The 12,936-nt window shown below is 37.2% G+C and overlaps 1 protein-coding gene across 1 annotated transcript in view; it reads left to right on the top strand.

Moving 5' to 3' along the window:
* Positions 1-2,281: 2,281 nt before the first annotated feature.
* The window catches only part of ROBO1 (roundabout guidance receptor 1), a 482,076-nt gene continuing 471,421 nt past the window's right edge, over positions 2,282-12,936 (top strand). Inside the window, exon 1 of the mRNA XM_058570690.1 lies at positions 2,282-2,586. Coding sequence (XP_058426673.1) covers positions 2,316-2,586 — 271 coding nt within the window. The 5' untranslated portion in view covers positions 2,282-2,315. The remainder of the gene's footprint in view (positions 2,587-12,936) is intronic.

A 12,936-nucleotide genomic window follows, 5' to 3' on the forward strand; every position in this document is an offset into this window, starting at 1 on the left:
TTGGACTCTCTTTGAATTAGTCCTCCAGCTCGCATGCAGTGAGCCGAGTGGTTATTTCCTGCTGCAATCATCTTTTGACAGGAAGGAGGGAGAAGAAAAAAGTGAGTGAGGTCAGTAAAACTGGGCACTTTTGTTGCCTTTAGGTCTAGCATATTATTAAAGACAGGAGGAGGTAGATAGAAGGTGCTTTATAGATATGGCAAAATTCATTGGTTAATGCAAAGTCAAGGCTTTCCCGAGCCTAAGAAGGGGCCAGAAGGGTGATGAGTGGGAACAGGAAAGCAAATATAGATACCACTTAGGATAAATTAGATGTAGGTGAAAAATCTACTTTCAACAGATTTAGGTAATCTAATAATGTCCTCATTCTCAGGGTGGTTTCGTTAAGGAAGGGGGCACCAGCCTTATCCCAAAAGTCTTAGGATATTGTATAGACAAAACGGATTTAGTTCATGTTGTGGGTTTGGGTGTATTTTTATTGTGTTTTCAACAGAGTGATTAGAAATGTGTGTATCCACATTAAATAAACCATCCCATCATAAATTAAAAGTAGTATTTCCTTTGAAAAGCTGCATTCATTACGAAGAATAATTTGTCTAATATTAAGGTGACCCTAAACACATTGTATCTTTTGAAACAAGATTGTGGATAAGCAGGGGAGGTCCCCTTAAAAGCCCTTTAATACATTTGAACAAGTACATTCTGTTTATCTTCCTACGTCAACCTCTTTTATTTGGCGAATGTGCGTGAGCAAGGTTACTTAGTTTGTGGCAGAACATTGTACTAATACTTCCTGAAAATACACAGAAATGCCCATTTCCCATTCTGTCTTACTGATGTGATTGAAACTCTGACTTCAACAACTTGTGCATACAAATAAGCTAACAGGCTGGAGGGGTAGAAAGAGGACCTCTCCCTACTCTACAATGTCCAGAGTCCATTTTAAGGACAAACATGATGACAGCCATCGCTAGAAAGGCAAGGAGAAATAGAGCAATAATGAGTATTTTTCCCCTTTAGTCTGCATGGATCTGAACCTTTGTTTTTCCTTCATTTTAGCCACATCAGGTTAATTATACCAGACATGGGGTGGGGCGGAGGGAAGGCAGGGAGATCGAGTGGGTGAATATGCTCTATGCTAAAGCCACAAAGTGGACTCACGTTAGACTTTTTATGCTCTTTAAAAATTTCTAAATCATCCCTCAATAGCTGTGTTTAAAGCAAAATGTGTCAACCTAGCTAAAAAAACTGGCAAGGACACAAAATTAATGACCCCTGTGATGTTTCTAGAGGGGCATTACCTGCGTGTACTCGCTGACTCATTCATAAGTGACACACGTTCTTCCTCGAGTAAACAGCTGTGCTTCTTCTCTGCTCAGACAGAAATCCTCTGTAGATGCTGTTTAAGGTGATGAAAAGCCCGCAGAACACCACAACTTGGATGACCTATGACTCTATGGTATTCTGTTTAGGGAGCGCACACTTGGGTTTCATTGTGTCGGTGTCTGCTTATCAGCAGTGGAGCTGGAGGCTCTGCTCCTGTTTATCTAACACACATGGATGTGACACGTGGAGTAATTGAGCGCAAGTGAAATTAGTCGTGGTGTCGTTGGGCTTCTCTGTATATTTATGCTGCTCCTCAGCTTCTGGATATTGGAACTTGAGTGTTATTATGCTTAATCTCATCTCTAAAATTCTATATAGAAAAATGAGTGTGCAATTTGAAAAACATAAAAAAGCATTTCTTTTACTCCAGAAAAATAAGAATAGAGGAATGAAAATTATCTGGATGACTGTAACATAGAATTTCAATCAATTTGGAATGTTTTCAAATATTCAGACCAAAATGTGCAAAGTTAAGGGTCGTTTTACTCCTGCATTCAGTTCAATAAATTTATCTCAGGCCTTTAAGATGACAAATTGTTGCCCTCCGAAAGATGCGATGTGGCACTGCCTTCTTCGCTGTTGCTCAGAAAAAGTATAACGTTTTTATCATCCACCTCTTATTTGACAAGACTCTATTTTTCCCCACACCCTCCCCCCACCCATATGAGGTACAGTCCCTGGAGTCTGTAATTGGCAGGAGATGAGGCGATGATGGGGAGTGATCGCAGTCAATAGCTTTGATTAACAATAAGGTAGAAAATTAGCAATGCTAGCGTTCAGCCACCCTGCTCTCTCCCTCCTCCATATGCTGCCTCAGTCCGTGCTGGCGGCCTCACAGAGGGCAGTCAGAGCCCTTCGCCAGCTTTGAAGTGCAGCAAAGGTGCAGGCAGAGAATTAGGGAAATGAAGGAGAAGTAGAGACTGTGAGCCATGATGCTGAGACTTTCCCCGGGCTTAGTGTGCCGCAGGAGGAGCGAGGAGGAAGTGTGCTGTGTGTTGTCCCTCTGTGTTTTTCTGTCACATGTGGATTTACTTGTGTCTGGACATGCTGTGATCGAAATGGCAACTACCGTTACTACTGTGACCCCATCAGCAGCTCTGGTGTTGTTTCCGACAGACCCTGAAGACCTAGAGAGGGGGAACGACCACGGGACGCCAATCCCCACCTCTGATAACGATGACAATTCGCTGGGCTATACAGGTAGAGTGTTTCTTTCCCAAATACTAACTGTCCATTCCTTCTAAACTGCCTCTACCTCCATCAGTCATCAACCACCTGTGTAAAATTATCTAATCATCCCTGCTTCTAGCTAACAACCACCACCACTTCTTGTCCTCATTTTCGAGACTTCATCCTTCAGCTGGGAGGTCATACTGCTAAAGTAAACACTTTGGGGAAAAGAAATTTCACATGAAAACTGCATGCCTTCTTCTTGTCTTTTTTGAATATAGAAGAATGCTTATCAGCCTGGAACTTGGATATTGCTGATCTGTTTAGAAGGGTAATATTTTCTTAGAGATTTCATGTGGAACTAAATTGCTATCAAAAGAAATAAAAGCCTACCTGCAAACAGTTGGGTTTCAAATTATCTATACTTCTTTTGTGGTTACACTTTGAGTCTTATAAACAACAGAAAGCAGACTCTTAACAAGAGTGATGCAAATCATAATTACCAACTTAGATCTCAGCATTGTGTTTGCATGACTTATTGTTACCTTATCCACGAACCACTTCTTAAATTAGATGCATGTGTACACCAGCATAAAAGTAACAAATTAACTAATGAATGTGTTGGAAATAATTCATATTATAAATGTCTAAGAATGATCACTCTGGAAATATTTCAGTGTTTCGTGCAGAATGTGTAATTAGAGTTCTAAAAATAATTGCATAAGTTACACATCTAACTCAGACAGTTTGACTAAAACTTTAGATCAAGGCAAAGAATAAAATACATCACATAACCCATTGAATCAGATAATGATGTGATAGCGGTCTTGTTGTAAAGCTGTTTATTATATTTTTTATTAGTTTTTGTTAATATAGTTTTCCATAGACTTTGCTAGGTTGTGGGAGGTGGATGGGGTGTGTGTGTGTGTGTGTGTATGTGTGTGTGTGTGTGTGTGTGTGTTAGGGTAGTAGAGATTAGAGATAATGGAGAACTCTTCTGTATCATTACAATCTTACAGATGACTGTGTTAAAGAGAGAATAATCCAATAGACACATTTCACTTTAATATAAAATAATAAACTGGTACTTTACTTTAGAAGTATCCTCACTATCTTCATAGAAATAATTTTCTCCAATGTTATCCCTTGTCAACATAATTTCAGGTTTTTAAACACTTGCAGTAAGTGCTAAAATTAATAATGCCTTTATAAGCAACTTCAGTATTTATCATATTTTACTCTTATAGATAACTTATTTTCCTTTTACTCCTATCTTTGAACATAACAACTGAGATTAAAAGACAGCAAATCAAAGCCCATTGGTGATGAGATGGTGAGGGAGTTATTGTACTTTTCCGGAAACTTAGCTAGGACAAGAGTTGCAAATGTCATTTCTTAATACCATAAATACCAAGGAAGTTCGTATTTATGGAAGGAGGAATCCGAGGTTGTGTTGTTTCTCCTGGGTCCTCATTTGCCAATGCATCTTAGTTCTATTCCCCAGAGCTCGCCCAGTCTAAACAACTGTATTGTTTAGATACACTAATAGGGTTTGCTCTTTGTCTTTTATAGATTTCCTAAAAATTATATATAACCAATACATAAATCATGTTGGAGTACTGAATTAAGAGAACTTAAGTTACAATGCAGTTAAGACTAAATGTACCATTTTTTTATTGTTTCATTCCTATTTATTTTTTCCCTCAGGTTAATCAGTAGTCAGATTTCTGCTATTAACCCTATCATTAGATGAATTAATATGAGGTAATAAACTTATGAAATTATCTTTACATTCTATAAGGGAACTAATTAAAGTAGCACATTTAATGCAAAGTGACTGGAAAACAATCTTCTGAATAATCTTGTTCCTGAGACTAACTGTTTACAACACTCTGGTAGCAAAAGTTTATTCTGTATATTTTGTTTCAGTAAATTCTTGATTATTCAAGAACCTCTTTTTTACTATGTGAATTAAAACATGCTGCTTGTGTCTCTTTCATTTGCATATTAACCTTCTTTTTTTTTTTGCTCTTTAAAACATCCACTAGAAGTGATAATAAAATAGAATGGTTTTTGTCGGATTGATAACAATTATAAAGAAAGGTCTCAATTGGCTCTGAAGTTGAAGAAATACATACTATTACTTGAAACTACCTACAGATTTCCTTTTCTTTCGTGTGAAAGTGTGCAGGTGTGTGTGTGTGTGTGTGTGTGTGTGTGTGAATTCCCTTTGCTATGATCCCATATAATTAAGTTGATGAAATCTTTATATTAGAGGTAACTCAGTTCAGAGGAAAGTGAGATGGCCTATCTGCTCAGGAACATTTTTACATATTGAATGTGAGTTGTCTAGAGTTTAGCATGTCTAAAGTTTAGTAACCTTGGTTATAGCAGCAAGAACATTGTCAGAAATAAAATATAAATATTAAGCAACTCAGAATATATACAAAGCAATTGTCAAATAAATCATTGATATGAGTTAGTTGCAAAATAAATTTCCATGAAAGTTAACAAGTAACTGTATCAGGTATTGTTTGTGTCTATATTTTTGCACAATATCTCACAATTACTATGCAAATTGTATATATTGGATGTTTATTTTTTAGTACATGTTGCTTCACCTCATTGAGCTGACAAGTGAGATTTTTCACTCTCCCCCAAACATTCATATATATAAAGCTTCCCAGAGGAATCTGTACAATTCTGGAAAATATATTTTGGGGAACATGAAACAGTCCTGAAAGAAGATTACCAGTTCACTAAAATCCACATGCATATCTCCCCACTTCTCCCTTTTTGACCACTACAAATAGTGTAATTTCCACTGCAAGCTACTTTGTCGCTACATCTGCTCTGCTACTCAAACTGTTTGGGATCATCACTATCAAATTGATCCATCAAACTAGAATCCACAGATCTCATATCATACACATGAATTTATATTTTTACTAATGATCTAGTCAACAAATGATAATCTCTAAATAATAGTAGTTGCTTCTTAAATCATATACCATACGTATCTAAATTGTATAAGTGATTTAATTGAGAGGCCCAGGAAAAAGTGGTAATATAGAGTTCAGAGAAGAAACATATATTGATTCCTTTTCTCCTTACCATCTCCAGATACAATACTACAAAGCTATGTAAGGTTTGAAAACATTTCAGTCTCTGTCTTACTAATCAATGAATGCAGAGCAATTTCTAAGGTGGTTCTGTGGTGTGTTATTAAAAGGGACTTGTGCATTATTTACAGAGAAGTAGCCCATTTCCTGTTTCACCAACTATGTCATAAATATTGGAGATTATTTAACAGTTCATGGTATATAGCCTTTGTTGCAAGAACAAGTAAAATGAGGTTTCAGGTCAGCACTTTGTGGGGTCAGACATACATCCCAAAGAGGCTGAATATGTAAAAATCAATGATTTTTTAAAAGGAGCTTCTGAAAAGAGTACATTGTTTTTGACTTCTGGAAGTGCATGTGGTGCTTTACAAATATGGAAAAATTAAGTAATTTGTCTAAGAATAATCAAATGTCTGAAATACACACATAATCTATGTACAACTTTAGTCAGTGACATAAAATCTAAAGAGAAGTTTATTGATACATAAAAATTCAGGGAACAAGTGGGAGCTAATGACATCTTAGTAGCTTCTTAATCTTTTTAGAAAGCAGTAATTGGAAATTATAAAAGAAATTAACTTTATCTATTTTTCCGAGTACCAAAAAAGTCTGTAAATTTGATTTGTAATGTCTCATATATATCCTTCGTCCTCATTTCTCCATACTAAAATGAAGATAATGTAGCCCATCCTCATAAGTCTGTTTTAATGATTGGCCTCCTGTATTTGCAGTAGCATATTGGAAGAAAAGCTAAATGCAAATTTAAAAATCTTAAAACTGAACAATTATCAGAGTTATGTCAACGTCCATTTAAGTGAAAATCTAGCCAGGGAATTTCAGCAATTCCAGAGTAATTTCAAATGGGGATAATCGAGTCTTCTACCCATCAACACTACCTCCAAGTAAAATCTGGTTATAATTATGTTTAGAAGGAAACAAAATACATGCTCTCTTATGGAAAAAATATCCTAGACGCATTAGGATGTTTGCCCATATGCACACAAATAGCAACCCCAAAACCATGTTTTGCCTTCTGTTTTGGAATCTCAACAGGTAACTATTAATTGATGGTGACATTGATTCTTCTGTCACTCTACATTCTTTTTTTTTTTTGGTGAGGGAGATTGGCCCTGAGCTAACATTTGTTGCCAGATCCCCCTCTTTTTGCTTGAGGAAGATGGCCCCAAGCTAAAATCTGTGCCAATCTTTCTTCCATTTTGAATGTGGGTCGCCGCCACAGCATGGCTTGACAAGTGGCGTAGGTCCACACCCGGGATTCAAACCCTCGAACCCAGGCCACCAAAGCAGAGCATACTGAACCTAACCACCACACCACCAGCCCGACCCCTGTCACTCTACATTCTTAATTGCATAGCTTCACAATTAAAATAAAACAGAAACTCCATTGTGGCATATATATTTTTAAAATTTATGTGTTGATACTAATAACTAGCATTTATTATCACTTCATGTATGCAATGCAGTTTTCTAAACACTTTACCTGCTGTAACATGTGCTATTATTAATAGAGGTGCCTGATGTCTGCTTCAATATTCTAGAAGAGAAGTAGTCCAAAATTAATTACACATTTTCCAACCTCACAGAGTCTTTAATTTAAATAAGGTTGCGACTACAAGCTGCATTTAGCATATAGTTAGAAATTAAATAGGCTAGCCATGCTCCTTCTACACAACGGCACAGTTCCTAGTGACCAATATTTTAGGTCTCTGCTAATTCTCACCCTGGGTTCATTATTATCACAATAACTAATGCACATATTTTTAAAAAATCAAAATCAAATCAAAAGCTTTTAGGACAAAAGCTTTAAACAAAAACAAGAGGGTCCTTACTCCACCTCCCTATCCTTGAACACACTTTCCTTAAACAACCTCTTTTCTTACTCTTTCAGATGTTTCTTCTGATATGTTTTTTTTTTTTTTTAAAGATTTTATTTATTTTTTTCCCCTTAAAGCCCCAGTAGATAGTTGTATGTCATAGCTGCACATGCTTCTAGTTGCTGTATGTGGGACGCGGCCTCAGCATAGCCAGAGAAGCGGTGCGTTGGTGCGCGCCCAGGATCCGAACCCGGGCCGCTAGCAGTGGAGCGCACGCACTTAACCGCTAAGCCACGGGGCCGGCCCTCTTCTGATATGTTTTTAAATAATATGAATCCACAGGTACTTCTTGATTTGTCAGTTTTAGACATTATCTAGTAAACTTTTTTTCCCATTCTCTCATTATCACATTCTTTGTGGTAGTCAGAATTTACACTGGTATGACTAAGCAAATTTTGCCTAGATGAGTCTACTGCAGAGCCAAGTAGAGTATTGTAATTGCATTTCCTTCTTCATATGAGATTGTTCATTTTCTAGAGTTAATAATTGCATTTTTTTTAACTTCCTAAATGCTTAGTCGTATCCAATACTTCAGTGATCTGAGTTTTTTCTGGAAATCTCCCTCATAAAGCTCTCCATATTTTTGACCCAAAATGAATGGTTTCTGTCTAAACCTAGGCCTTTTTTTCATCACTGTTTTATCTTGGATCTCCTGTTTCCTAGATCTTATTTCTTCCTCTTTCCTGGTTTATCCTCTTCTTAACAGAAGCCTAGTCTCCAGAAAATATATCATAATAAAACTTTAAAAACAGAAGTTTTACTGTGATGTGCTTTTGGTGGCTTGTTCGTGTTTGCTTGTTGTTTATTTGTTTTCCCTGATTATGCTGGGTACTAGATGGGCCCTTTCAAGTTGGAGAATCATTTATTTCAGGTATGGGAAATTTTCTTAAATTATTATTATTTATTACTTTTTTTGATGAGGAAGCTTAGCCTTGAGCCAACATCTGTTGCCAATCTTCCTTTGTTTTTTGTTACTTGAAGGAGGTCATGGCCCTGAGCTAACACCTGTGCCAGTCTTCCTTTATTTTGCATGTGGGACACCACCACAGCATGGCTTCATGAGCAATGTGTGGGTTTGTGCCCGGGATCTGAGCTTGTGAACCCCGGGCCCCAAAGCAGAGCTCCTGAGCTTAACCACTATGCCACCGGGCAGGCCTCCTTAAATCATAGTGCCCCATCTCTGTTTTCTCTGCTCCCCTTTGGAATTGCTGTTAGTGAGACACTGGACCTCTTAGATTGATTCATTAAGTCTCTTGTTTTTTCTTTCCTAATTTCTAAGTCTGTGTCATTTTCTTTGTAACTTTGTGGGAAATATCCTTGATATTTATTGTCTACCAATGCTTTTAGCAAAATGTTTTATTTGTGTATTATGTGTTAAATTTCTGAGAAGTCATTCTTATTCTCTGATGTCCAAAGAGCTTCCGTAAGTCAAGATTTCAAGTTAATTTTTCTGACTCTAATTAAGTGCTTTTTCTGCCATACCTCTGCATCTTCTGATAGTTGGTTAAAGTATTAGAAATCCACTCAAAATTCATCAGTTTATAGGTGAAGAAACTGCAACCTTTAAAGTTATCGTGATTTAATCAAAATAGTACAGATATTTAGCGGTGAGGATGTAACTAGAACCACATCTTCCAACTCCAACTTTTAGTGCATTTTTTTAACTTAAAATATGTCACAAAATTGCTAGGAAATGAGAAAGTGTAACAACATAAGCTGCAGAACACTTTAAAACTAACACTACACTCTAGTGGTTACATGTATTTTATATTTGACTCTAGAAAATAACGTACTAATTTACAAGTTCATATAAAATGCCTATCCTACTCTGTGTGAAATATCTGGATAATCATCCATTCATTTATATAAACAAAATTCACAGAGTGAGTGCCTCCTCAGGAGAGAGCATTGTACTAGGCACATGGAGGTATATAAGATCTAAACTCTGTTAAAATCAATACCATGCATGACTCCTCTTTGGATCATTATATCTGGTGGTCCCCTCATTGCCTTAACAAAAAATGGTTTCCTTTTCATTATAATTGACAACAGAGAGTGAACATGCCTAACTCTGTCTTCCTGAAGTTTAAGGGTCACAGGCCATGGAAGCTTCAAGTGAATTTGAGCATTAAAAAGTAACTTGAACTCTAACGACAATGGGATTCTGTGAAAGAAGAGTTTAAAGCAGTTTATCTCAATTATTTAAAAAATAAATTAAAAAAGCAAATGTTGTGTTACTCTCATATTATTAACATTAAGTCTAATTCTGGAGTTTTTCATGAACACTTTGGAGATTTAAATTATTCCAAGAAGGTGTTGACTAAGGCGTTGACTATTATACATAGTGTTTGATAATATTTTCAGTGTGGAAAATTTGCAGCTAAACATTTTGAGTTTCTATGGTGGGGGATGAAAGAGCACAGTGTCTTAGCTTCTATAAAATGGCAAAACCTTGATTTTAACAGGAGAATTGTGTTTAATTTTACTTTCTTCAGTTAGAAGTTCAAGTGAAGAAAATACTTTTTGCGAATAATTTTGACTTAAATTTTTGAAAGGATGCTTTTAATTTTTAGAATATATCCAAAATTGGCAAATTTTAGAGATGTGTGGATAAGTAAACATATTCAGAAACATGAAGAAGGCGGGCCTTGTATAGGTATGCTGCCATCCTTAAGACAACACCTATACATATAAGGAATTCAGGTTAAAAGTTTTTTTAATGAAATTTGCAGAAATGAATAATCCTGTGTCAAAGCAGCTACAGTAAAGTGACTCCCTAATTATCTGAATAATACAGTAAATCTTCATTTAGAAATCATCCTGAGCTTCCTTTTTTTCTTGGTGAGGAAGATTGGTCCTGAGCTAACACTGTTGCCAATCCTCCTCTTTCTTGCTTGAGGAAGATTGGCCCTGTGCTAACATCTGTGCCCATCTTCCTCTATTTTGTATGTGGGATGCCGCCACAGCATGGCTTGATGATTGGCGTAGGGCCATGCTGGGGATCTGAACCCACAAGTCCAGGCTGTCAAAACAGAATGTGCTGAACTTAACCACTATGCCACTAGGCCAGCCCCCACCTCTGCTTTCTTTTGTTAGATTTCCAATTCATAAAAAAGGAAATACTGGGGCCAGCCTGGTGACGCAAGCGGTTAAGTGCACACGCTCCGCTGCGGTGGCCCGGGGTTCGCCAATTAGGATCCCAGGCACGCACCGATGCACTGCGTGTTAAGCCATGCTGTAGTGGCGTCCCATATAAAGTAGAGGAATATGGGCACGGATGTTAGCCCAGGGCCAGGCTTCGTCAGCAAAAAAAAAAAAGAGGAGGATTGGCATCGGATGTTAGCTCGGGGCTGGTCTTCCTCACAAAAAAAGAAAAAAAGGAAATACTGTATGGCAGTTCACTAATTTTTTTGAAAACTAAAAGATAATTGGCTAACTCTTCCTAATCTCTAATTTTTAGACAGAATTTTAGTCAATTATCAATTTTTCTCCTTATATTCATTTCTACAGAATTTTTTTCACAATTCATGGATATCAGTCTAACTTTAGCTTATCTCAAAAAGTTAATACTTGGAGGGCTATGCAATCATTACATAAGTATTTTCTGTAAAAGTAAAACATTTTACTATTATTTTCTATTGATACAAAGAAACTATTGAATTAGCTACAGGGTGGTACCACAGCTATAGGTGGGTACTACGGTAGATTATACTGTGGTACCAAGCAAAAACAAAATTTCCATGGCAACACAAGATAAGTGTTCTAAGGCAACACAACAAAAATTTACGTCTCACTAAGACTTTACCTGACAGGGGGACTCTATTCAACATAGTCATTCAGATTCCCGAGGCTACCTTTAGCTACTACCCTGAATCGATCTACATGCATACCTCTAGTCATCTCTCCTTCCAGGTAAAGTGGATGAACAATTGTACCACTCAAAGTTCTTCCCACAATAAGGATTTACTTTCCCTACAGTCCTTCATGGCATCCTTGTATGGGCTGTAATGCAGCAACAGTCCACTTCCAACCAACGTCAATGTATCATGCAGAACTAAATGTATATCAGGCTTAGTTATTCCTCTTGTCGACTGATCATGAGAAACACCCCAGGTATCTGTATGTGTGGATTGAGGGAGAGGTGGCAGTGTAGCAGGAAGAGATGCATCACGAATGGGAGCTACCTTCATGTGCAACATTTTTCTGTTTTCAGTACCTACTTGAGCCTAATCTTGTTTTTCCTATGCCAATTCCACTTGATGATGGTATGCTGCTGTGCGCATCCAACTTTGCAATGTAGAGGATCTAACATCACCCAGTTCACGATGGTTGCATGATTTGGGGAATTAAGAATTAAGATTCCCTTGACCAGAAATTCAATCACTCCTAGACCCAAGTTGCTAGACAGAAGCTGAATTTTAAAAGATTAATTTTTTTTCCAAAGAGATCATTGCTTTTCTCTAACCCTAGGTGGTCTATGCTACGATTCTACTATCAGAACTTGCCAGAAGCACCATGCCATATCCCATCACTGCACAATTGGATTTCCTCACTCAAATAGCCCAAATAACAGAGATGCTTTGCACTATAAGCTGCATCAGTAGGACAGCCTTCTCTTGCTCTGGGTCACAGTCAAAAGGGATAGCATTATAGGCAGTTGGTAAATAGGAAGGAATAGCTCACCCAAATGTAGTGTATGTTTCTTTAATTATCCAAAGATACCCAACAAGCAGAGGTATTGCCAAAAAATGTGGATTAAGAAGCAGCCACTGATCTTTCACTTTGGTGAGACTATCCTGCATGGCTGGACCACCCAAATTCACAGGGATAGTAGGCAGAACCCTAGATTTTTATGAGATTTATCTTCCATCCTTTGAAATGCTTATGCCTTACAAAGGCATATGGAGTAACTGCTGCTCACTGCTCCCCAAGATTTATGAGCATGATTTCAACAATCTAGTGGACCAGGATGTTGACTTGAGGATAATGAGATGATCTTAATAAAAAGAGGAATAAAGATAGTTGATGTAGCCTTTAGGTAAGATAGTGAATATGTACTACCATACCTATCAAGTGAAAGCAAGATTATTCTGGTATTATTCCATTTACTGGAGAGAAAAGAATGCATTTGCCAGAATAGGAGCTGTATTCTATGTGCCAGGGACTCTGGTAATTTTCTCTAGTAAAGAGACAGTATCTGGAAGAGTCTTTAGCATTTAAATCTTCACCTGATTAAATATACAATAATCATTGTCATTCTCTGAGACCTATCTTTCTTCTGCATAGGCCAAAGAAGTAAGTTTAATGGAGATAAGGTAAAGGCAAACACTCACTGTATATTTCAGTTTCTTGAAATTGGTGCT

The sequence above is a fragment of the Diceros bicornis genome, chromosome 27, assembly GCF_020826845.1.
Source record: "Diceros bicornis minor isolate mBicDic1 chromosome 27, mDicBic1.mat.cur, whole genome shotgun sequence".
Lineage (NCBI taxonomy): Eukaryota > Metazoa > Chordata > Mammalia > Perissodactyla > Rhinocerotidae > Diceros > Diceros bicornis.